The sequence below is a fragment of the Rutilus rutilus genome (genome assembly GCF_951802725.1).
Source record: "Rutilus rutilus genome assembly, chromosome: 12".
Taxonomy (NCBI): Eukaryota; Metazoa; Chordata; class Actinopteri; order Cypriniformes; family Leuciscidae; genus Rutilus; species Rutilus rutilus.
Window position 1 is genome coordinate 40,249,403 of NC_140217.1, and position 24,082 is coordinate 40,273,484.

Sequence of the window (24,082 nt, forward strand, 5' to 3'; positions counted from 1 at the left end):
AACTAAAAACGCACACACAACAGATTATCTATGATGGCAACTCATCAAGCTTTCCGAGATTAACCTTATTTGTTGATGTTTATCACTTTCGGGTAAAAGTGTCATTTATTTCTGACATCCTTTGACCTGCATTTCACATTTACATAATACAAGCATGCATTTGCTGCTGTTATTATTTTTTATCCTGTGTATCTGTGAAGTTTCTCTAGTGGGTTTTTATAGTAGTCTATGACAAGTTTATGATCAGGTTTTGTATATGGAAATTTGTGACGCAGTAGTTTAATCTAAATCATGAGGACTTTTATAGCAGCTGATAAGACTCATTATATGCTCGTAAATGCTGCTAAAGCAATAATCAAAGCGAAGTGAAAGAATGGTGTGTTTGCCTACGTGTCGTCATGCATCTATGACAAACACTATGACACATAAGCAAAGTGTGGTGCAAATTACTGAAACTGAAGCTGTTGTGTTTGCTTAGATCGTACTTCCTGTTTTTGCTAATATTAGTGCACACTGCAGCAGGCCTAGAAAATATATTACTGTGTGTGTGCTTAACTATATTTACCCAGAAGTGACCAAAATCTTCAAAAACCTAAATTTAGGGACGTCCTCATTTGTAAATCTGATATAAAAATAAAGTAATTAAAGGTTTTGTTTTTTTTTTTTTTTTTTGCAGACATTTTTGTGTGATGGGTAGGTTTAGTGTGTGTGTGTGTGTGTGTGTGTGTGTGTGTACAGTGTGTGTGTGTGTGTGTGTGTGTGTGTGTGTGTGATGGGTAGGTTTAGGGGTAGGGTTAGTGTAAGGTAAGGGGAGATAATATACAGTATAAAAACTATTATGTAATGCCCCCATTTAGATAGTTTAGTAACGTGTGTGTGTGTGTGTGTGTGTCCTGGTTTCTTGTGAGGCAGGTGGATCTGAAAGCACTTTTAAAAGTAAACACAATTATGACATTCCTGGGCCCTTAATCAGAGGCAGAATCGTGTGTTAATCAGACACGTAGCACATTAACCTGTTTTGTTTGTGGAAACCTTTACATAACCTTATTTAATATAGCATTTAACAGGGAGTGGTCAGGTCAGGTGGTAGAAACATAAATATTATCACTCCATATGCATATGATGTCAGTCTTCAAGGGACAATTAAAGCAGTTTCATTCAGCTGTTATGTTTAATAGTTAGTGTACTGTTCTAGTCGGTTACTGTTTAACTTTGTTCAGTTTTCACAGATGTAAGCATGTTTCACATGTAAACATCATCACCACAGATCAAAGTTCTTAGTTTCAATTCCAACAAAATTTATCAGCCAAGATAGTTTCTTTTTCAGCCATCTATTTTTTTCTAAATCTGACATCTGAAACCTTATTTCAATGCGATCTGAACAACATCAGCACTAACTGGTTCTGAAAAGGTCACATTTATTTAGCTTTGCATTTAACGTGTTCCCGCACATAACAAGCTCTCATGTGCATATAATCCTTGTTTTCTTTCATCATAAGGTCCTTGTTAAAAGAAACATTTTATATACGGGGAAAAGAACGGTCAGTATATTGCAAGATAAGTTTCATTTGGAAATATTTTGTGAAACAAATAAGCTTGTGCAATGTGGAAAACATGTCTAATGTGTGCTTACTTCATGGTTTAAAAATGCACATTACACACAAACATTATTTTTTTAACAGCAAAAAACATATTTATAATATCTACATACATTTTATACCCATTAGCCTACAACTGTTTGTTTGTGATTCTGTTAACCCTAAGCTAATGGTTCCTGTTGTTTTCATCAGTAGTGAAACTGAAAGCTAGAGCTGAATTTGCACTGTTAACTACAAACACACTGTCCTGGAAATGGAAACTTATTCTGTAATTCTAGAAGGGAGTGGCTTAGCCAGCGTCACCCAGCAACATCTATATATATTGCCTAAACGCCACTAGCAAGAAGATACCCATGACTGAGTGGCTGAAACATCCAGTGTAACAGGAAGATTGTGGCGTATCAGAAAACCTTTTATATGAAGGTAAGATGATTCTATGCATTACTAATTCATGTTACCGGATTCTTTTGTGAACCGTTTAGCCTATTATTTAGTGGAAAACAATTCATGAAGCTTTGTGAAAAATATCATCTAAAGGCTATTAGGCAGAATGGCAGCTTCAGTCACCATTACAGCAACAGTGTCTGTCTCTCTCACTCTGCTAAACACGGAAGGAAGAAAGCCGTACTCAGCATGAGAGTGAGTAAAACATTACAGAACTGAACTGTTCCTTTAAGAGGAGGTGACCGGAAAGCATCTGCTGCTAAACGATTAAATGTAAATTACTGTTATAAGGTGTTTAGTTTAATCAACAGCTTATAACCTTAAATACAAATAAGAAATTGTTCTGTGGAGAAATCATTGTCATAACTGCACTTATTCAGTATTTGTTTTTACATTTATCATAAAACTTTGTGTTGGCAGGCTAATCATTTTTAACTACCACACCGTTTTTATAGATGTGAAGTACTGTGCGTAAAGATATGTTCCTCACAACTGATGTTAATGTAGTCAGAAGGAAGTAAAAGTTTGAATGCGTAATATTTCAGCGTTTAAAACAAAAACAAAAAAGGTGAAAATTATGGAAGCTTGTTTCCGCCACAGAATAAAATGAATTTGTATCGCTATTTTTCATCTCCCAATTCTGTTTTTTTTTTTTTTTACAATTGCATGTTATAAAGTCAGAATTGTGGGGAAAAAAGTCAGTCTTTTTTTCCTTAGAATTGGGACTTTATATCTCGCAATTGCAAGTTTATATCTCCCAACTCTGAGAAATAAAGTCAGAATTGCGAGATATAAACTCGTAATTGTGAGATAAAAAGTCGTAATTATCTTTTAAAATGTTTTATTCTGTGGCGGAAACACGCTTTCCATAGTAAATGGATCTTATTCTAATTACAAATGATTTCTTTTCACAGGAATTTCATGCCTTCTGAGTCATGGCTCCTGTAGGAAATCATCTTAACCTTCAAACATTACAAGAGACGTTCAGTCTGTGTGTGAGATGTAAGAAGTGCTGTAGAAAACACAGTGCGATTTCATACTCCCTTAACCAGATCTTCCATAATTGCACAGAAAACATCTTACTGGTCCGGCGGAAATGTCCCAATTCAGCTTGGAGGCCAGTTGCTCCCCTGCCAGACTTTCCCAGACCTTATAAGTATGTTGCTTGCCGGTACTACACTGAAGAACGTGGATGTACAACACATGGAAGTAGATGTTCCTTTGCTAGGTGCCCAGAGGAAGCATCGGTGTGGAACGTCATGAAGGATTTAAATCTGACAATTCCTCAGCTTGCGAATCTGATAAAACGAAACCAGAGGACACTGCAATCAAGGCCTCAAGAGAAAGGAAGCTGCACATTATGTCAGGAACACTTCCGAGGCGACGAGGAATTCATGAACCATTGTTTCACGGTGAAGCACAGGAGACTGATCTTTGAAGATACTTCTCTGCAATGGAAGTACCGTGATCCGCCACCAACATACAAGGACCTGAAATTGTGTGCAAGGTATTTATATGAAGCATGACATGCCAATAGATGTTTGCTTGTTTCGAAGCAAGTCAAAGCAGTCAAGTCACCTTTATTTTATAGCGCTTTATACATTGTTTCAAAGCAGCTTTAGGCAAGGCAAGGCAAGTTTATTTATATAGCACATTTCATACACAATGGTAATTCAAAGTTCAAAGTTCAGGAATTAAAATAATCATAAAATAAAAGCAAGGAAAATTAAAACAGTTATAAAAGAAATTAAAAAGATAATACATAGATAAACTTCTCATCTGGCAAAAACACCGGTGTATCATATTTTTCACAACTCCCAGTTTTACTCTGAGATTTTCCCATGGTGATTTACTCTGTGTCTGTGCTGTTCTTTTGGTGTGCCTGAGAAATCTATTGGTCGTCTGTGATGGACCCGATTTTCCCCTAAAATTGGACAGGAGGAGCTCTAGGACTCTTGGGGTAACCTCGGGTTTACCGCCTCATCAGTCCGCGCCCCAAAAACTCATTTGTTCGGAAGCTCTAGGAATGGAGTCGATCCAGTCCGCACCCCACAGAACCTTGAGTTTAATCACGTCAAACTCAAGGGGGGTAATCTTTCAGAAAAAACTGAAGCTTCCCCGGGTGCCGCCATTGATTAGCAGACCATCACCTGCTGTTAGCATTCCACTGACTCCCATTCATTTTGGCGTCACTTTGACAGCGAATAACTTTTCATCTGAGGCGTTTAAAGACTCCATTTGTCCATTATTTATTTCTAAAGAAACACGAAAATGTATAAAAGGCTCCATTACCTAGTATCTTACGTTATGGCCCCGTAGAAGCAGTTTTTGTAAAAATAGGCTAACGATTACGTCATAACCACACGACTCTCTGTCGCACAGTAGAGAGATTACCGTATGGACAGGAGGAGAAGCTCGCGGGCAATCGGGGGGACGTGGAGGCAAAATGACAAAATAATTCATCAGAATACTTAGCAAAAGTTGCTCCTGCTCCTAGCTCATGGACACCCCCTACTCACACTCTCCGTCTCTGCAAGTTTCAGAAGGGAATGATTCAGATTTCTCTTGGCACAGCTACTAGAAGACAGACAGGTTACAGTACCTGCTCACGTCACATCTACGTCGTCAAGCTCAGTTTGAGTCTGCGCAGTAGGGCTGTAATCAACCAAAGAAAATCTTGGTCGACTGAAGTTCTGAAATTTGCACTGTGCGCAGTACTTGGTAGACTTGTCCGCCTAAATGAATTATAAATAAACATAAAAAACTAGTAGGCTATTTGCAGTATATTAAATCGTTTTTGACCTAATTATTTTGCACTGAAATGTCGGCTCTGACAGCGTTGCATCACGTGCACCTGCGCAATATCATAGCCTATGATTTCCGAAAATAGTACTGTTGTCAACTAGTGATATCATCACAAGAACTTTTGAGGAATATGCAACATAATTTAGACAATTGTTTTTGTCATATGTATTATAATAACTGACAGACACTATAATTTCAGCCGCTCTGTGCAGCCGCTCTGTGGAGCTCAACTTCGCGGCTGAGACACGAATATACTATTAACTTTTAAAAAAATGCTGCCACACTGCCGATGTCTTTGTTGACATGGTTGGTAGAAGAGGACTGACTGACTATGAATTCAACGCTCTCACAATTAAATAAATAATATTCAGCAAACCTTCTAGTAGCCTACTTTCTTCAATCTGTCTCTCTTCTCCAGTGGGTTGGGCTAATCCAAAAGAAGTGAAAACAAGGGGGGTGTTCTGAAGACAGGCTGTTACCTGTGAAACAGGGGTGCTCTGAAAACACCCCCATTAGCGATTAGTGCTTTCCATCTGATGAAATGGGCACGGCAAAACTGATGAAATGAACGCGGCAAAAAATCAACCAATCAGAATTTTGGTCGAGCCAGAACGTATCGACCAAATAATCGACTAATCGACTGGGAGATTACAGCCCTACTGCGCAGTACGCTCAGCCATCAGGAAGTGAGTGCTTCTAATTGACTTCACTTTTCTCCGTTGAATCCAATGGACGTCGCTGTGTCCATTTTTTTTACTGTCTATGGTCAAACTCGCTACTCTACCACAGACCCAGGCCATCAGCAGGATTTCATCTCTCAAGTTCCCCAATTAAGTAATTTATGTTTGTCTCTTACCCAATTCTCAGTGCCATTTGAGTTCAGTTTAGAATACAGTGCAATCAATCAGTTATATACAGAACAGGTATATACAGTTATAAAAAGAATTATTATAAATACAGTTATAAAAAGAATTAAAAGAGTAATAAGATTATACATAAATAAACTTCACATCAGGCAAAACACCGTGTATCATATTTTGCACAGCTGCTTGTTATACTGTGAGATTATCCCATGTGGATTGTACTGTGTCTGTGGTGTTCTTTCGACGCGCCCAAAAAATCTATTGGCCGTCCCCAATAGACCTGATTTTTCCCTAAAATCGGACAGGAGGAGCTCTAGGACTGACTCAAAGGGTAACCTCGGGTTCACTGCCTCATCAGTCCGCACCCCAAAAACCCATTTGTTCAGAAGCTCTAGGAATGGAGTCGATCCAGTCCGCACTCCACAGAACCTCGAGTTTAATCACGTCAAACTCACTACTCCAACACAGACCCAGGCCATCAGCATGGTTTCATCTCTCTTACCCAATTCTCAGTGCCATTTGAGTTCAGTTTAGAATAAAAAGGAGGATCAAGAGAATCAAAAGAAAAAAGAATAATTAAAACAGTTTAGAATTAAAAGGAAATAATATACAGTGCAAACATTCATCAATAGTGATCAACAGGCAAATAATGATTCAATGGTGCAAACATAGTTCAAATCGACTGTAATGCTAGCCTGGCAAGCCAGACCTACATCAAGATGTTAGGTCTGGCAACTCACCATTGGCACAGCTCAATCCGAGGGGCGGGATAAACGGTTGTCTTTCAAATTCCCTCTGCACGCAATAGGATAGCGCTACAACCAACCAGAGCGTTCTCCCACCAGCGGAGCTAGTTGATAGATTAAACTTTTGCCATATCTGGTCGGCAAAACTATGAACACATCTTCCTTTTTTAAGAATGACTTAAGTGCCGTTCTTTGTTATTTTCTCGAAGAAAAGCTTAACTCCAAGTCCTCCAGAGTCACGGCCAAAGCCGATTCAAAAGACCGCTGTTCGCCGGCAGCAGCAGCCATTCTTTGTTTCAAGTAGCAGGGAATTCACGCAGAACCATCACAACTCTGCCGTCATTATGTTAAGACCGCCCACCGACTCTATATACGATTTGATTGACCTGACTAGAGTTTGGGTTTTCCAGCTCGAAAGTCAACGGAGAGTTGCTAGACTACCCTGGCTGCGTCTAGATTTCTAGGCTACTGTAATGCAGCTCTATAAAGAAAAAAGTGTCATTGTAGTCAGTTCAGTGTTGATTCAGTTCCGTTGCAGCCTATACATAAAGAAGCCAATAAAATGTCCTCCCATAGATCCCTGATATGCGAGTATGGGGATAATTGCACAAAGGCACACAGTCGAGAGGAACTTCATGAATGGCAAAAAAGAATCAAGGCTACACGGAAAAGAGCCAGGGATGCAGCCGAGCTGGGATTGCTGTCCTATCAGGACATTCTTTTGGAGGAATACAGGCACAGCGACAACAAGAAAATTATTGTAAGTGGGTCATACAGTAATGAACCAGGTATAATGTCATTTGTGGCACAATGCTAACAATTTTATTTCATTGGCTGATGCTAAATTATTTAGCATATATTTAAAACCAAAGCTTGATTATTACTGTACATATTTGCTTTTTACAACATCATAAACACCAATATTCCTGCAGGTGAGCGACACCCTTCCTGATGTTTCTATCACCTGCGACCCAGATTTAGACAGTGTCTATGTAAGGAAAAAGGGAATACAGTGTACATGGAGTTTTACCATTATTTCTAAGGTTTGTGCATTAACTAATGATACTACAATATTTTCTCTTGGTTTTTTAGGAATTGTGGGGTTCAAAGCAGTGTTTTGTGCCTATTGATCAGCTAAATGATCATCGAACCCTGAGAAATACCTTATCCTAATAAAAAAAAAAAAGAAAGATTCAAGGCATTCTTGCAAAAGTTAATAAGCTCTTGTTAAAGTTGTTAGTTTTTATTACCAAGTCTATATGTTGTGTGGGATAAATATGTAATAATGCATAATCCAATTTTTTAGGGGATTAAACAGCTCTGTAATCTACGGAAGAGGATTAGGGCCAAGCAATAATAAAAATAATAAAACCATCTCGAGATTAAAGTCATTATAATTCGAGATTAAACTTGTTAAATTTCAAGAGAAAAAAGTCGAAATACAATCTTGAGAATAAACTCATTAAATATCGAGAATAAAGTTGTTGTGTTTCGAGAAAAAAAGTCGAAATGAAATGTAGAGAATAACGCATTCGATCAGTGTTCATTATATAGCCTACTGATATCAACCTCATCGAGGTTTCGTGGTTTCCCAGGATACCATAAGACGCATTATTAATCGTTGTTGGTTGTGTAAGCCTCCATCCACAGAATGTAACGACTGTAACCATCTAATGGCAATGCCGTACGGTTTTAATTTATCATAGCTGTCCATATGCCAGAGTGCATAACGACTTTATTCTCTAAATGTAATGAGTTTATTCTCAATATTGTATTTCGACTTTTTTCTCTAAATTTAACGAGTTTTTTCTCGAAACACAATGACTTTATTCTCGAAATGTAATGAGTTGATTCTCAATATTGTATTTCGACTTTTTTCTCGAAATTTAACGAGTTTTTTCTCGAAACACAAAGACTTTATTCTCAATATTTAATGAGTTTATTCTCAAGATTGTATTTCGACTTTTTTTCTCGAAATTTAATGAGTTTAATCTCGCATTATAATGACTTTAATCTCGAGATGGTTTTATTTTTTTTATTATTGCCTGGCCCTAATCCTCTTCCGCAGTAATCTGCCAAACTGAAAACTGTAAAAAAAATAATAATAATTGCTGTCTAAAAATTATATAAGTACAATCACCTAAGATGTATAAGTAATTTCAACTTAAAAAATTTGTTTTAATATCTTAGTAAGGATAGTATGATCTCTGTATAATATCTTTAAACGCAAGATATTTAAAGTGTGCCTAAAGTATAGTTGCAATAGTTCCACTTAAGCACAATCAAATATACTTAAGTTTACACTATTAGAGCATTAAGTAAAGTGCATTAAGTACAAAATTAGTTGTTCCAAATTAGCAGACTTTACCAGTATACCAATTTAGTATACGAAAAGTACAAATGCAGGGTATTTATATTAAGTACATATGGAAATGTATTTGTAGTATACTTAGCATAAAATAGGCTAAATGTATTTCAAATATTTTAATTTAATTTTTCACTTGGGTTATTTTGATGGTTAAAGTAATGTAAATGTTGGTAGTGTTGGATAGCCACATCTGCAAAGACTCTCAATTTGACTTAAATCCCTCCAGGAACCTCTAGAAGTGATCGCTTTACTCAGACGGGAACAGGGGGCGAAATTCAGCCTCAGCAAAGACCCCCATGCGGAACTGTCATATTCCACTAGTGCTTGGTTTAAAAAGAATACTGAAGGTGAAGATTGAATGTTTCTTACAAAACCCAGAAAGAAACCTTACTTATTCATTCATTATTCAATAGTAATGACTGTAAATTGTTTCTGCAGTGTATGAAATTCCAGTGTCCTTCAAATCTGACCAACCAGGCCTGTATGAGCAGTGGGTAGTGTTTGACTTCAATACGAGACCCGTACTGCGACAAAAACTCAAGGTCAGAGTTGGAGAGGATGAGTGTAATGGAACATGCCAAGCACCTGAGGTTCTGCAAGAAACTCCAGAGACTGCCAGGGATCTTGAGCCCTGGAATGAGGAAGGCCTGGAAGTCATTCCTTTTGTTGAAAGAGATGAGGCACAGAGAGAGCTGCTAAACAGATACCCACTCGTAAAGGAACTCCAGTCAATCAGTTTGATTAACCGTGGGAATTACAAACAGAGCATGCACAACTTTTTGTACCAGGAGGAAAAGGAAGATGGTGAACTGCTTGCCAGGTAGAGTATATTTTTAGGTCTAAATCCAATATCTGACTATTGGAATTTATAAAAAGTCTAATGTACTCTCTTTGTTCCCAAAATGTTCAGGCTGAATCTACGAGGGACTGTGCAGTTGAAAAATAAACTGTATGATTACAGGTTTGGATTGAAAATGCCTAATACGGGGGAACTTTTTGCAGCTGTGCCTGTGTCTCACCCACTCACCCCTGATGCCCCTCAAGGTTTCATAGTGAAAAGACATGCTATCAGATCTCTTGTTCGTGTCGTGAAAAACGATAATTATCTTGGGCCTATTTATGAGGCTAACTTTCTGAAAGACACTACCACTGATACACAAGTACATCTACAGCTTTCCAAACACTGCTGCACTGATCTAGATCTGCAGAATGAAGAGCAATATGAGATGGAAGTCCAGTTCCAAATAAATCGTATATGGTTCTGCGAGATGCACAAGGCCATTGATGATCTCCCCGACTTGGACAAAGTTTTGCCTGATCTGAAAAACATCAACTTCTGTATTTCTTGCCAGTCAGATCCCGAAGAGTTAAATGAGAAGCAGCAAGCAGCAATGAACTTTGTCCTGGGTGTAACAGACAACAGAAGCAGTATCCCACCTTTGTTGATCTATGGACCTTTTGGAACAGGGAAAACTCGAACCCTTGCAAAGATGGCCCAGGTTCTTGTGCAGCAACCACAGAACAAAATCCTGATTTGCACACACACAAACAGGTAAGGCATCGTAATTCTGTGGCACAGAATACTCAGAATAACTTGAAATTCAATGCTGATTTATGCTGGTTAGTGCTTGTTTGGTTCTGGCCATGTGGAGGCACTGGCACACCAACATCCAAAACACAACATATGCTGGTCTTTTCATCAGGGAAGTGACCTCATATAGGCCTACATTTGTTTAAAACACATTTGCATTCCTGTAGCTCAAACAGTAGAGTATTCATAAGCTGATAAAATTAATACCTTAAAGGCAATGTCCCTTTGCATAAAATGTCTGCCAAATGCATTGTTCAAAATGTTTAATTGTACCAGCAACTATTATTTTTCTATTTTTTCCCAATGCAGTTCAGCTGATCTTTATATAAAAGGTCACTTCCATGAATATGTAACAACCGGTCATCACGAAGCCAAACCTTTGAGAATCAAGGCAATGGAAAGCAATCTCAGATCCACTGATCCTATCATTCTACCGTACTGCCATTTATCCACAGACGGCAATCAATTTGAGTTTCCTGATAAAGCTGTTCTAGATTCCACAAGAATCATCATAACAACAACTGCGCTGGCTCGTTTCTTCCATGACATGAAGCTACCTGAAAACTACTTCAGCCACATTCTGATTGATGAAGCTTCTCAGATGTTGGAGTGTGAGGCTCTTAATGCATTGGGCTTGGCTGGTAAACATACACGTGTTGTTTTAGCAGGAGATCACATGCAGATGGGACCCAAGCTCTTCTCTGTGAGACAAGACAAATGCTCAGACCATACCCTGCTCAATCGCCTCTTTTATTACTACCAAGCTGAAAACAACAGTGCTGCCAAACAAAGCCGAATCATTTTCAATGAAAACTACCGTTCCACAAAGGACATTGTGGATTTTGTGTCAACACATTTTTATGCGGTAAAGACCGATGTGATCAAGGCTAAAGGAGATGTGCCTCCTCATCCACACCAGCATGCCTTGCAGTTCCATCATGTAAGAGGAGAATGCTTTTTGGATTCAACAAGCATGTCCTGGTTCAATCCGGAACAAATTCTAAGTGTTGTTGACATTGTGCAAGGAATAATGGAGGAATGGCCGCAGGAGTGGGGTGATAAAGATCCAGAATCAGTCTGCGTCCTTTCTCAAGGCAGACAGGTATCAAACATATTGCTATTCACCAATTTATGCTGCAAATTCATCAAATTCCTGTCAGTGTGTGTTTTACCAGATGCTTTTGCCTCTTTTGTGTTTCAGGTGTTGGAAATACGGCAAAGACTGCGTCAGCTAAGACTGCCCCGTTTCATTGTGGAGAATGCCGAAAATGTGCAAGGTAAGGATGATGCATTACTCAAATGCCATGATTATGCCATGATTATGTGCAAACATTCTAGTATTCATGGATATGATTCACAGTAAGAGCATACTGCCTTTTCCCATATTTTGTAGGAAAACAATTCAGAGTCATTGTGATTTCAACTGTGCACACCAAGGACAGCCTATTGGAGACGGACCGGACCTGTCTTGAGTTTTTCAATGACATGCGAGTGTTGAATACTGTTATGACAAGAGCCCAATCCCAAATAATTGTTGTTGGAGATGCAGCTGCAATTTCTTGCCATCAGTTCGGTATGTGCTGGAGACTATGGAGATCTTACATAGAGTACTGCATCAACAAGGAAAGTGCCCATGACTTTAGCTTGGATTCTTTGAAACAAGATCTCCTTGAGATATCTGAGCTCTGCAGAAGTGAGGATGAAGAGAGTAGTGATAGTGAATCAACTACATCTGAAATACTAGACACAGAAGACCCAATACTTAAAGAGCTTCTTGATGAGAGCAAAGACATCAATGTTGCATTGACAGAGGAAGGCTTATTTCCAATTTTTACAGATGAGCATCTTGTCAGTAATATGAATAACCAGATTACAGAAGCAGATGAAAAGCAAATGTTGACAAACTCTACCATCCACAAATGCTGTGAGCTAGTCACAGAGAGCTTCTTCCAAGCTTATGCAAGACCACTTGACGAGCCTACTCTGAGAATTGATATCAAGGGTAGAAAGAACATCGGACAGGCATTCCCTGGAGACAAAGTAACAGTGGAGATCCTGAGTGAGAAATCAGATCGCCCTATGGGAAAAGTAATCAACGTCCTTGAAAGTGCAGACACTGTCAAAGAATTTGTCTGCACCCTTGAAAGACATGACAGTCAAGTGATGACACCTATCAATAATTGCATCTCCAAAATCTACACACCATTTTACAAAGACAAACCAAACCACATTGCTGTAAGAAATCTTGACAACATCAAGTTCATCAAAGTCAATGAAGCACACAGAAAATATCTTTTTGTTGTCAGAATCCTTCAGTGGAAAAAGTATTGCAGATATCCCTTGGGGATTGTTGTGGGACTGTTTCCAAAAATAACAACTTTAGATGATGGATTGAAGGTACTCAACATAGAGTTCCAGTTGAGGAGGACACTTTCTACATCTTTGAAAAAACAGATGCAAGACTTTCAAGGTCTCAATTTATTTGAAGATGGACGAAAAGATTTTCGCATGCTCCCAACATTCACCGTCGATCCTGCTGATTCACAAGACCTTGATGATGCAATCAGTGTACAGGATTTAGGTGAGTGCTATGAAATAGGAGTTCACATTTCTGATGTTGCAAGCTTTGTAGCTAAAGACAGTGAACTGGACAAATATGCAAGACAGCTGTGCACTGCTTTCTATCCACGTGGGAAGGAGCCAATATACATGTTCCCTAAAGAATTGAGTGCCAATTTCTTCAGTTTAATCCCAAACCATGACAGACGAGCAATCTCCTTGATAATACAAGTAGATACAAAGACAAACCACATAATGAGAAGAGTCATTTGCAAGTCTATCATTCACTCCAAGAGGAAGTTTTCCTATGATGAAGCTGAGGACATCCTTGAAAACAATCATCAGCATTCTGACCTGCTTGAAATCTGCCTTGTGAAAGCATGGAAGTTTGCTGAAGTTCACAGGAGATACAGGAAACAGGAAAGCTGGTGCTACAAACAGCCAGATGAAGACGTAACCCTTGGAAGAAGACAATCTCACCAAATGGTGGAAGAGCTGATGGTCATGTTTAACCACACAGTTGCTGAACGCCTTCTGTTCGATGAAACAACAAGGAGCATAACTCCACTGAGATGTCAGGACAGGCCAAAAAGTGAAAAGATTACTGACCTCTTTGACAAAAATGCATCCTTGATTCCACTATCTGTTCATTTCTCAAGTCGAGCTCATGAGAGTGAACAAGTGCCTCGTGAACTGAATAACCAAGCCCCTCAGGCTGACATTTTTGATTCTGAAACCTTCCCTGTATTAAAATCTCTTTTGAGATGCCTGAAGACAGCAGCAGAGCAGAAAAATGTGTACAAAATAATTGACTTTGTTGCAACTGATGACATTCACCCCCAACTTCTCCCTTTTGCTATTGCATTTAGGAGACTGTTTCACAAAGCATGTATTCTGCGCTCAAACTCAACACATATCTCAAGAATTGGGCACTATGATTTAGATCTTGACAGCTATACATGGGCTTCATCTCCAGTCCGCAGATACATAGATGTTATCGTGCAGCGCCTTCTTCATTCTGTGATCGACAAGACAAACAGTAGGTACACAGCTCAAGACATTAACCTGTCTTGTATGGAATTTTCCAGGAAAAATGATCAAGAGTCAGCATATGAGAGGAAAGCAAATTCTCTACATTTTGCATTAAAACTGTCGACTCAAAGTGTAAAGAAGGTGGCGTACATTGTGGAGCTCAATCAGTCAGGGTCAAACTTCAGAGTATCCTTCCCACTTAATAGAGACTCGATATCAGAAAACTTAGACATTATGTACAGGGATCTTCAGCTGGCAGATCAACCAGAGTTTGATGAAACAAACAACTGGATGACCTTGAAATGGGTGCGAAGAATATATTCTTTCTCCAATCCTCACATCCATGCTGAGGTCAAACAACAAAATCCTAACTCAGTCATGGCCTATGTCCCTAGGAACACTTGGAAATGCCTAGCAGCTGCTGTTAGAGAAGAAAATTGGGACATAATGTTTCCCCTGATTGAGGAGCTTGAAAATAGCTCAAGAATCCATACAAATCCAAGACAATTCCAGGAAAGACTGAGAAACACTAGAAGTTATGAAGAATCTGATTCCACGCACTCTGAGCACTATGCCGAACTGTCGCTGAGAATAAAGCAAGGTGAGGCAGTTGAGGTGCAGCTAGGTACAGCCACAGCTCGAGGATTATTGACACCAGCAATTCAGCTGTTTGTTGTGCATCCAAAATTTGAGATTTGCTTGGAGCATGTGAAAGATCCTATCATGAGTTTTTCAAAGTATGCATTCCACTCATCAAGGAATTCATACAACTCGTACATGGATTATCAGGCAATATGGAAGCCTTTGTGTGAAATGGAGTCAGCCTCCAGTGCTGTGGCCGAAAATGAGAGCATTCTTATTGAAGATGTAGCCTTGAAATGGGAAACCTCTCCTCAAAAAAACCTTAAAGGTTTTTTTCTCCTCCCACTTGACAAGAAATCTCAGTGGTCTATTGAATGTGACCTTGGGAAAAGTTTTCTATGCATTCGAACTAGGATTCACCAAAGTCAGAGTGGTCCCTTTCTGGAAAACAATCGGTGCACAGCTCTCATGGATGTTCCTTCTATCACTTGGATGGCCCATGGCATAGTTACAGAAGTTGAAGAAACAGACTCCAAAGAACCAAAGAACTTACGAATTGATTTTCTGATTAACCACATGCCCATGACAAATATTCCAGAAGCGATATTCTGCGAGAAGACAAGGTTTACTCTGGAGCTGATTACAAAGCTTCTGCCAGATGTGTAAGACTACAAATCACGTATACTATAGCTGACTAAAATGTTCAAAAATACAGACTGATTCATTTTAAAGACTCTTTTGAGTATATTTATACACTGTATAGTCCTTCAATTATGAGCACATCTTCAAACAATATAGGTAAGCTTCATTAATTGTTATGCTTCTTTGCAGGCGTAAAGAGAATGCAATTAGCAGTCTTACCAAAGCTAACAACCTTGTGAAAACGATTGCCATGGGCAGGAAAATCAACTCTGGAGGTACTACAGTTTCTCTTTTAATGCCTCTTTGTAACATCTTGCATAGCCTATCTATATTTTATATTACTTACATAAAATATAGATAGTTTATTACTTTCAAACTATAGTGAATTACAGTACAAGCCATTTTCTTTTCAAAATCTCTTCAAATGTAGTTTAATTTTGTTTAACACTATATATATCTCCTCAAAGGATGTACAAATCCGGAGCAGAACCCAGCCAGATTTGAGATTGACAATTATCTCCCTTCTGGGCTTTCCCATCTAAACAACAGTCAATGTAAAGCTATAAGAGAAGCACTGACCAACCCGTTCACTCTTATCCAAGGACCACCAGGTGAGAGATGTTTTCTGACCTTCTTTGGTTTCACAAAGGCTATTGTAAGTTGTAGTCCTTTCCTGCTATACTATTGTTGTGCATTTTCACAGGGACTGGAAAAACTGTCGTTGGTGTCCATATTGTGTACTGGATGCTCAAGAATATCCAACAGCTTCCAACCTCCAGTTCACAGAAGAAGAGAGCTATTCTGTACTGTGGCCCTTCAAATAAATCTGTTGATGTTGTAGCAGGTAAATTTTGCAAATCGTGTAAAAAAAAATATGGTTGTTTTGCATATTGGCAAAAGTAGTAGGTCATTCAAATATTCAGAATTTTGAATGTTCAGAAGTATGTACTGTAAATATTGCAGAAATAGTTAAAGCAGTATAGTAATATCTAGAATGCTATTCCATATAGCCATTTATTATTTATGACATTTGGGGCCAGATTTACTAAACAGGGCAAATTAGCGTGAGAGCGCAATTCCAAAAAAGCGCCGATGGGAGTGTAAAGTTCTGCGCGTGATCTACTGACAGCGTGCAAATTAAAGAACACAGGCGCAATCAGATAATTTCCATAATACCAACGCAATCTACCAGTTAGCGTCTGGTTTAAGACGTGCGTTTTTTGGGCAGTAAATAATGGCACAAACACCAGTAAATTGACCAGAGCAAACTTTAGTAAATCACCTTGCGTAATTAATTTAAATACTCTCCTCCCATGAATTTTGCGCCTATTAGAAAACTCCTTCAAATGCATATGCAATAAGGTCAGCCGCCAAAATAACACTGTCCACGCCTTTTCAGCGCAAATTTTTCACTGCGTGTCTTTAGTAAATCCTGGCAGTAGTTTTTTTAACACCAAAAGAGGGTGTGTGCTGGCGTAAACTGTTAGTAAATCTGGCCCTTGGTCAGTTTGATGCCACTAGTGAGGCAGATGTTACATGATTCCCTTTTAAAGAACATTACCTGACCTATGATCACTGCAAATTTAACTGGTTATTCAAATGTGTTGCAGGTCATCTCCTAAAACTTAGACCAGATGTTCGACCTCTCAGAATCTACAGTAGTCAGATGGAGATGTTGGAGTTTCCTTACCCAGACTCCAATCTTAAGCTGTCACGCAATTCTAAAAGAGGGGAAAAACCAAACACAGAACTCAGGTATTCCCCAAATATTGTCCATCAATCCCTTATTTGGGTGGATATAATAATTATCAGTGTTTATGTATTTAAACCTTGATTTCCATTAACACATGTTTATTGTTGCTGTTTTATTAGTTCCATTGCATTACACCACCTGATTCGAAAGGCTGGCAACAGATATTCCACTCAAATACAAGCATTCGATTTGAAAATCGGAAGAGGAGATCAACTCACTCCTGAAGAAAAAAAACTGTATGTATGGCTCAGTATCTCTTTTTGGTTCCTAATTATTGTTTCTTGCTGTTGGAAATTGTTTGGACACAAGTATTAAAGTTCACATGAGTTGCAAAACAAAAACTTTTTTTGTTTTAAAGCTACAAAGACACCCTCAAATTGGCTCGAAAACACGAATTATTGCAGCACGATGTCATCTTGTGCACTTGCACTGCCGCCTCACACCCTGCCTTGGCTGATGTCCTCGACTTAAAACAGATCATCATTGATGAATGTGCCATGGCAACTGAACCTGAAGCCTTTATTCCTCTAGTGGCTCATAAACCAGAGCAGGTATGAATGCAAACCAAAGTTCTTTTTAGACAAACAATAAAACCTGGATATTAGCAGCATGGATTGGTTGAATAACACACATTAAAAGTTACTGGAGGCTTCACCTCAATCAACATTCACATCAATATGGGTAAAACGGATGTTTGCATTGACTACAACATGCATTACTGTAGGTGAATCCACTTCTGGGTTCTTATACTATTATTTTCTTGTTGTAGATTGTTCTTCTTGGCGATCACATGCAGCTGCAACCTGTCGTGCACTGTGATGTGGTGGAGCGATTGGGAATGAGCAAATCTCTTTTCGAACGTTACATGGAGAGAGCACTCATGCTTGACACTCAGTACAGAATGGTAATAAATTATCAGAATATAGCTTTAACACTGTATCTGTATCTACACATTTCTTTCAGTTGTTGTTTATTTGCTTTAAGCGTCTAGAAAGGGCGGTTCTGTTGTTTTTTATTTAGCAATAGTATTTTTTTATCTAGTGATATTAATGATCTAGATGATCATTAAAGATACAATGATCTAATCAATTACACATCAGCAGTTCTATTGTTATATTTTCACTTAGGCTAGTTAAAATTCTAATTTATTTTACACATCTTGTCTCTTACAGCAAGAAGACATCTGTGCATTTCCATCTCAGGAGTTCTATGCAGGAAAGTTAAAAACCGGAACTCGACTCAAACCAAGTCTCTTCCATGCTAAATCAAGGCAAACAGGCATAGTCTTTGGTCATGTTGAAGGAAAGGAGAAAAGTCTGCTGGTCAGAACTGAACAGGGGAATGAAAATTCCAAGGCAAATGAGGAAGAGGCAGAAGAAGTGGTAAGTTAGAAGTGCAGTAGGCTGAAATAGTGTATCTGGGCTATAGTGCAAACTAAACTCTTTTGCCTATTAAAATACACACATGATGCAGTTTATATATGGGGGGGGGTTCTTTCATTTTGTAGGTTGCTACAGGTATAATACGTGTGTTTGTTTAGAAAGTAAAAGAAGGAACTATTATCTAAGATCATACAACTAAAACCTCTGTATGTAGTACTCCTACATAGCATAAAATACAGCATATTATTACGATATTTAAGCAAAAGATGGTTTCATATACATTCAAAGGTCTGGGTTAAGCCTCAAATATCCACTGACCCTATGTACTAGAACCGCTCATGATGATCACTCATTTAGATATTTCACATAGTAGTTGCTACTATTGTCTCTCATTTCACTCCATGGTTTCTATAACAGGAGCTAGAATAGTTAATTAGCGCCATCTTGCGACTCAAAATAGTCACTATGACTAAAAAATGGTCTCAAAGTAGAATCATTAAACCTGACGGCTGACACATCAACTGGCGGTAGAGTGTGTCCAAATAAAACTTACAAAACATGACAACCGTTTCCAAATAAACGAACAAATTATGTGTAATTAAGTTATTTTTACAAATATATATATATATATTATTAAACTTACTTACCTAATAACTCCCACTGATGCAGAGAGCATTAGATTAAAAAAACTCTTCTTTCTGATTCTCCTCAGTCCGTGATTTTGGGCGGCAACCGTGTTGTCGTCGGTTAAGTTTCCTAGGAGACATGACGACTCCTCCTCAAAGCGCGCGCACATTCAAATTTCAGGACGTTGTTATCCTAAACGGACGTTATTGGATGTATTTATATAACAGAACGTAACTTTAATTAAAAAAGCTATATTGATTCTAAAGACTGTAAAATTATTTATAAAACGTAATTATATCCAGATATCTTTTGATCTAGATCAGCGCTGTAAAAAGTAAAAGACATAACGTGACCACCTCGTCTTACAATATCAAAGAGACACATGCGAAATGATAAGATAAATAAAATAATGTAATAAATAAATGATATTTAAATGTCTAAACCCTACCTATTTCTGCCACAAGATTTTTAATGTTTAAATCACACTTTTTCCACCAATTAAAATTAACTTTTTTTATTTAAAATTTATTTATTTATTTGTTCATTCATTCATTCATTAAAATACATTTTGCTGTAACACTTATAATCATTTTTCCAACAGGTGCGGATCGCCGTTCTTTTGACTCAGGCTGGGATACAGACGAAGGACATCGCCATCCTCACACCATATAATGCTCAAGTTAAGAACATTAGTGACTCCCTTTTCTATAATGGTCTAAGGGACATCACAGTTAACACCATCATGAGGAGTCAAGGTAATAACGTTTTTAACAAATGCCATTTTACATCAATGGACCATTCCATAATAGAACATTAAAAATAAATATTATATGCATGTATGCATAACATAAATGAATGTGTAGGGCACAACTGTAGAGCTTGTTTTAACTTTGTAAATATTGAGCAAGGCATTCATACTTTCTAAACTGTGTTTATAAATGTTTTTACACTTGATATCGTTTGTTTCTGTATAAGGCATATATAGCCAATATTATTTCTTATCTTCTCTCTTTTGTTTGTTTGGCCACAGGAAGTGAGTGGAAATATGTCATCATGTCAACCGTGCGCTCCTGTCCAAAGTCTGACATAGAGAGACAACCAACCAAATCCTGGATTATGAAACGACTTGGATTCATCATGGACCCACACCAGGTTAACGTGGGCATTACCAGGGCACAAGAAGGACTGTGCATCATTGGTTAGTTTACTGATGCATAAACAAATAATGTGTGAATCTAATACATTTTGATCTGTTACACCTGCTATTTGAATTACGCAAAATAATGCACAATACAGTCATTTTTGTCTCTTATGTGGGGTCTGGTCTCGTTTGAAATTTAGCGATTCCAATTCTGATTCTACTTATAAAATTCCTTATTATTATAAGATTACAATATGATAAAAAAAAAAAATTCAGACATTGATATCAAACATTTGTTCTGTCTTTTTGCAAAACATTCTGTTGCAGCTGAATACCCTGAACAAAAATCAGCAGCCTAAAGAACAACTACTAATAATAACTAATAAACTAGACTAATATTCATTTCAAACATTATTAAAGACAAGTATACAGTCAATAACACAATAAGTCAAGTCACCTTTATTTATATGGTGCTTTTTACAGCGCTATATTACAGATAAGGACAAATAAGCTAATTAAAGCACAAATAAATACAACTGAAATAAATTCAGAAATTGAAATCAACTGTAAAATAAAAGATTAATTCTTACTAAAATTTCAGAAGTTATTCAGTCAAGAGTGTTTTTCTTTCGTTCTTTGATTAAGCTTAATGACAGACAGCAGCAGGTTTATTAGGCTGCTGTCACTTTAAGAGCGAATGCATTTTCTTTCTCAGCTGTTTATGTTCACTTAAGGCATAACCAACGGTGTTTACAGGGATATTTTGACATAATTTTGTGTGTATTTGTCCGTCCAAGCGCAGGAAGACGTGAAAGAGAACTCATTCACTATTCATGCATCATATGCGAGTGCCGAATTGAGTTCTCTTTCATGTCTTCCTGCGCTCAAATGGTTTAAAACCACATTAAAATGTGCTCACAGGAATTCAAATGTATATTTTATAACAAGCCTCCGATTCCTAATTCCCGACCCTACTCTTACGCATAATGAGTATTATTCAGTCCTAACAATCATTTCAAAGCAATATGGGTATTATTTATCTTAATCTGGTGCAGTTTGTGTGAGTAGTTTCAGGGTTATTAAGCCAAATGCTATTATAATGACACGATAAACCTGCATTTTGTAATTATCAACAGGCATAATGTCTGGATTGCAGTGCCTTAATTCTGGTATTTTGACAGGTAATGAGAACTTGCTGCGCTGCAGTGTCTTGTGGAGAAAACTTCTGGATCATTATCAGGAGAAAGGATGTGTAGTGAATCCTCAGGACATCCAGGTTCAGAAACCCAGGAGAACTGTGAGGAGATGATGTGTAGCTGAAGTGTTTTTTTTTTTTTTTTATTCTCTAGCGGTGTTAAATGTGCACTCATATACTGTACATCTACTCATTTATGCATTACCGTGGTAAATCAGGGAACATTGTATCCGTCAGATGTGTTAATCTATGCTATCATAAAAGAACCAATCTTGGAAGGCACTTTAGTATATTTTACCTTTTATTTTTTAAGTATTAAATATATTTAAAATTTTTGTCTGATTTATGTTATAATTTGATCGTTTAAACTATTTATTTCAATGCCAGAATTTTTGTAAAGTTTTAAGAGAACTGTAAAGCACATTGTATTTGTTAAAAAATACAAATTTTGTATATAAAAAACAGAGTTAGTGGGATTTTTGTCCATGTAACTATGAAATATAGATTAATTGGACCACTTTAGCACCACTAGATTATGACTTTTATCTATATACTTGCAATGTTAAAATTCGACCACTTAGTGGTGCTATACATGCATATAAAGCCAATCGTAAGGCAATTAGTAACTGTGTTCATGACATGTATTTGGATTCTGTTGATTTGAGATGTTGTTGAATATTTTGTACCAAAACTAGTGAAACAATGTGTCATTTACCTTTTTTTTCTGATGTTATAGATGAAGAACCTTAACGTTACACTGTGTTTTCTTCTTTTTTTTTTGTTAACATGTACGAGGATGTATCTGTGTCACTTTACTTAATTTGCACAACAGCACATACAGTAGCTGAAAAATGAAGGGGTGAATTCAGGTTGATTGGGACACTTTTCCCAGGGAATCATCCTGAATTGACTTATACTAATAAAAATCTGTGAATGTGATTGATTATGTCTGTCTCAAATGCTTTTTTCCTTCACTAATGCCGCTGTTCTTCATCATGTCTGAACTGAGTGTGTTTGAATCAGGTGATTTCTAGTGTGAATGAAGTCAGTTCTCCTCAAGTTTACACAGGTGAAGAGAATCATAATCTTCAACACTACATCTGTTGATTTATCATTTCAAACCCAACAAACTTCTGTCATGTCCAAATACTTTTTGGGGCCACTGTAGGTCTATACTTTGATATCACACACACACACAGATAGAGAAAGAGAGAGAAGGGTGTTATAAGGGGGAGACAGACGCCAGGCCGGTTTGGAAAAGACTCTGAGGAGAGCTGTGGTTTTGCGGGAGTGTGACGAGACATGGCAAGAAGAAAGAGAAACCACTGATGAAGGCAGAAAGGAGTGGATAAACGGAGGAAAGACATTACTTGAGAAGCACAATAGTTTAAAATATAATGAGCTGTTTTGAGAGAATATCTTGATGTTGTATTTATTTTTCTAACTCTATGGGAGAAAAATAAACTTGAACAAATATTCTCCAAAAACAATATATATATATATATATAGGAGGACTGACTTTTCACAGTAGAAATCACCTGATTCAAACACACTTCAGACATGATGAACAGTTGATACTTAAGTAAATGCATCTTGTTTTAAGGACATTTACAGTAGATATTTAGAATAAAACAAGACTTGCAGTGCATTGCATGAATAGTGTTTGTCAAGAAACTGTGAACTTGTGCTTGTGTGCATGAGAATAGTGCATTTCTGAGGCTGACTATTTTGAATTGCACACATGTGCGTGTGTGTGCATGTGTTTGTTTGTGTGCCTGTTTGTGTGTGTGTGTGTGTGTGTGTGTGTGTGTGTGTGTGTGTGTGTGTGTGTGTGTGTGTGCGTGTCTGTGTGTGTGTGTGTGTGTGTGTGTGTGTGTGTGTGTGTGTGTGTGTGTGTGTGTGTGTGTGTGTGTGTGTGTGTGTGTGTGTGTGTGTGTGTCTCATTAGGCTGTGAGAGGTTGGAGCTGCAGCAGGCCGTCTCCTCTCACCGCAGTCTTTGATGGGGTTCAATCAGCGCCACATGAGACGGAGGAGAGATGAAGTGGAGAATGGAGGGAAAAGATGTGGGATGAAAAGTAGGAGCAATATATATATATATAAAGAAGGGGGACTCGGGGGAAATCGTTTTAATGCATGATGATGAAATTCAGGACATCAGGGTCTCTTGCTTGGTCTGTTCTCACTTTTTATGGTCCATATCTTGATAATTATAGTTATTATATTATTTATGTTTAATTTTGTTGACAGGCAAGTAATTTGTGTAATTTATGATATATATATATATATATATATATATATATATATTTTTTTTTTTTTTTTTTAAATAGTGATTGTTTCCAAACAGTTTTCAAACAGACTATTCCATCTGCCTTTGTTGTCATTCTTCGGAGTTCTAAATAGAACCCTGTGGGTTCCTGACTCCCTTCATGCCAAAAAAGGTTCTATATAAGGAGAAATTGACTGCATAACACTTTCATGATTAACTGGTTATTTCAATTTCTTTAGTGATAAAGCATGTTTACGAGCTTCTTAATTCATTGAATTTAATTGCAATTACAAACTAATTAATTAAATAAAACAAAAATCCATTAAATTATGAAACCCCTGAAAGGTTCTGAATATGAAGCGCCTGACAGAACCCTTTAAGGTTCCAAATAGAACCTTTTCTTATATAGTATCTCAATTAGAACCAAGCATGCTTGGTTAATGCAATGCATAATCTTTTCAGTTAGTGCAATTCAACAAGCTTTTTTC

At 37.6% G+C, this 24,082-nt stretch overlaps 1 protein-coding gene across 2 annotated transcripts; it reads left to right on the top strand.

Annotated features, from left to right (window-relative positions):
• The first annotated feature begins 1,935 nt into the window (after positions 1-1,935).
• helz2a (helicase with zinc finger 2a) lies at positions 1,936-22,267 on the top strand. Of its 2 annotated transcripts, none has more exons than XM_084426823.1 (21): positions 1,936-2,021; positions 2,957-3,549; positions 7,033-7,216; positions 7,389-7,499; positions 9,051-9,171; positions 9,263-9,644; positions 9,735-10,376; positions 10,725-11,517; positions 11,617-11,692; positions 11,809-15,250; positions 15,420-15,505; positions 15,698-15,841; positions 15,934-16,074; positions 16,841-16,985; positions 17,103-17,219; positions 17,342-17,534; positions 17,753-17,887; positions 18,156-18,365; positions 19,594-19,747; positions 20,023-20,190; positions 21,315-22,267. In XM_084426823.1, the coding sequence occupies exons 2-21, from the start codon at positions 2,978-2,980 to the stop codon at positions 21,440-21,442; spliced, it is 7,944 nt and encodes a 2,647-aa protein (XP_084282949.1). In that variant the 5' UTR covers positions 1,936-2,021; positions 2,957-2,977; the 3' UTR covers positions 21,443-22,267. The 2 variants fall into 2 exon arrangements, with proteins under 2 accessions (XP_084282949.1, XP_084282950.1); XM_084426824.1 differs by having other exon boundaries at positions 1,942-2,021; positions 3,114-3,549.
• The last annotated feature ends 1,815 nt before the right edge of the window (positions 22,268-24,082 follow it).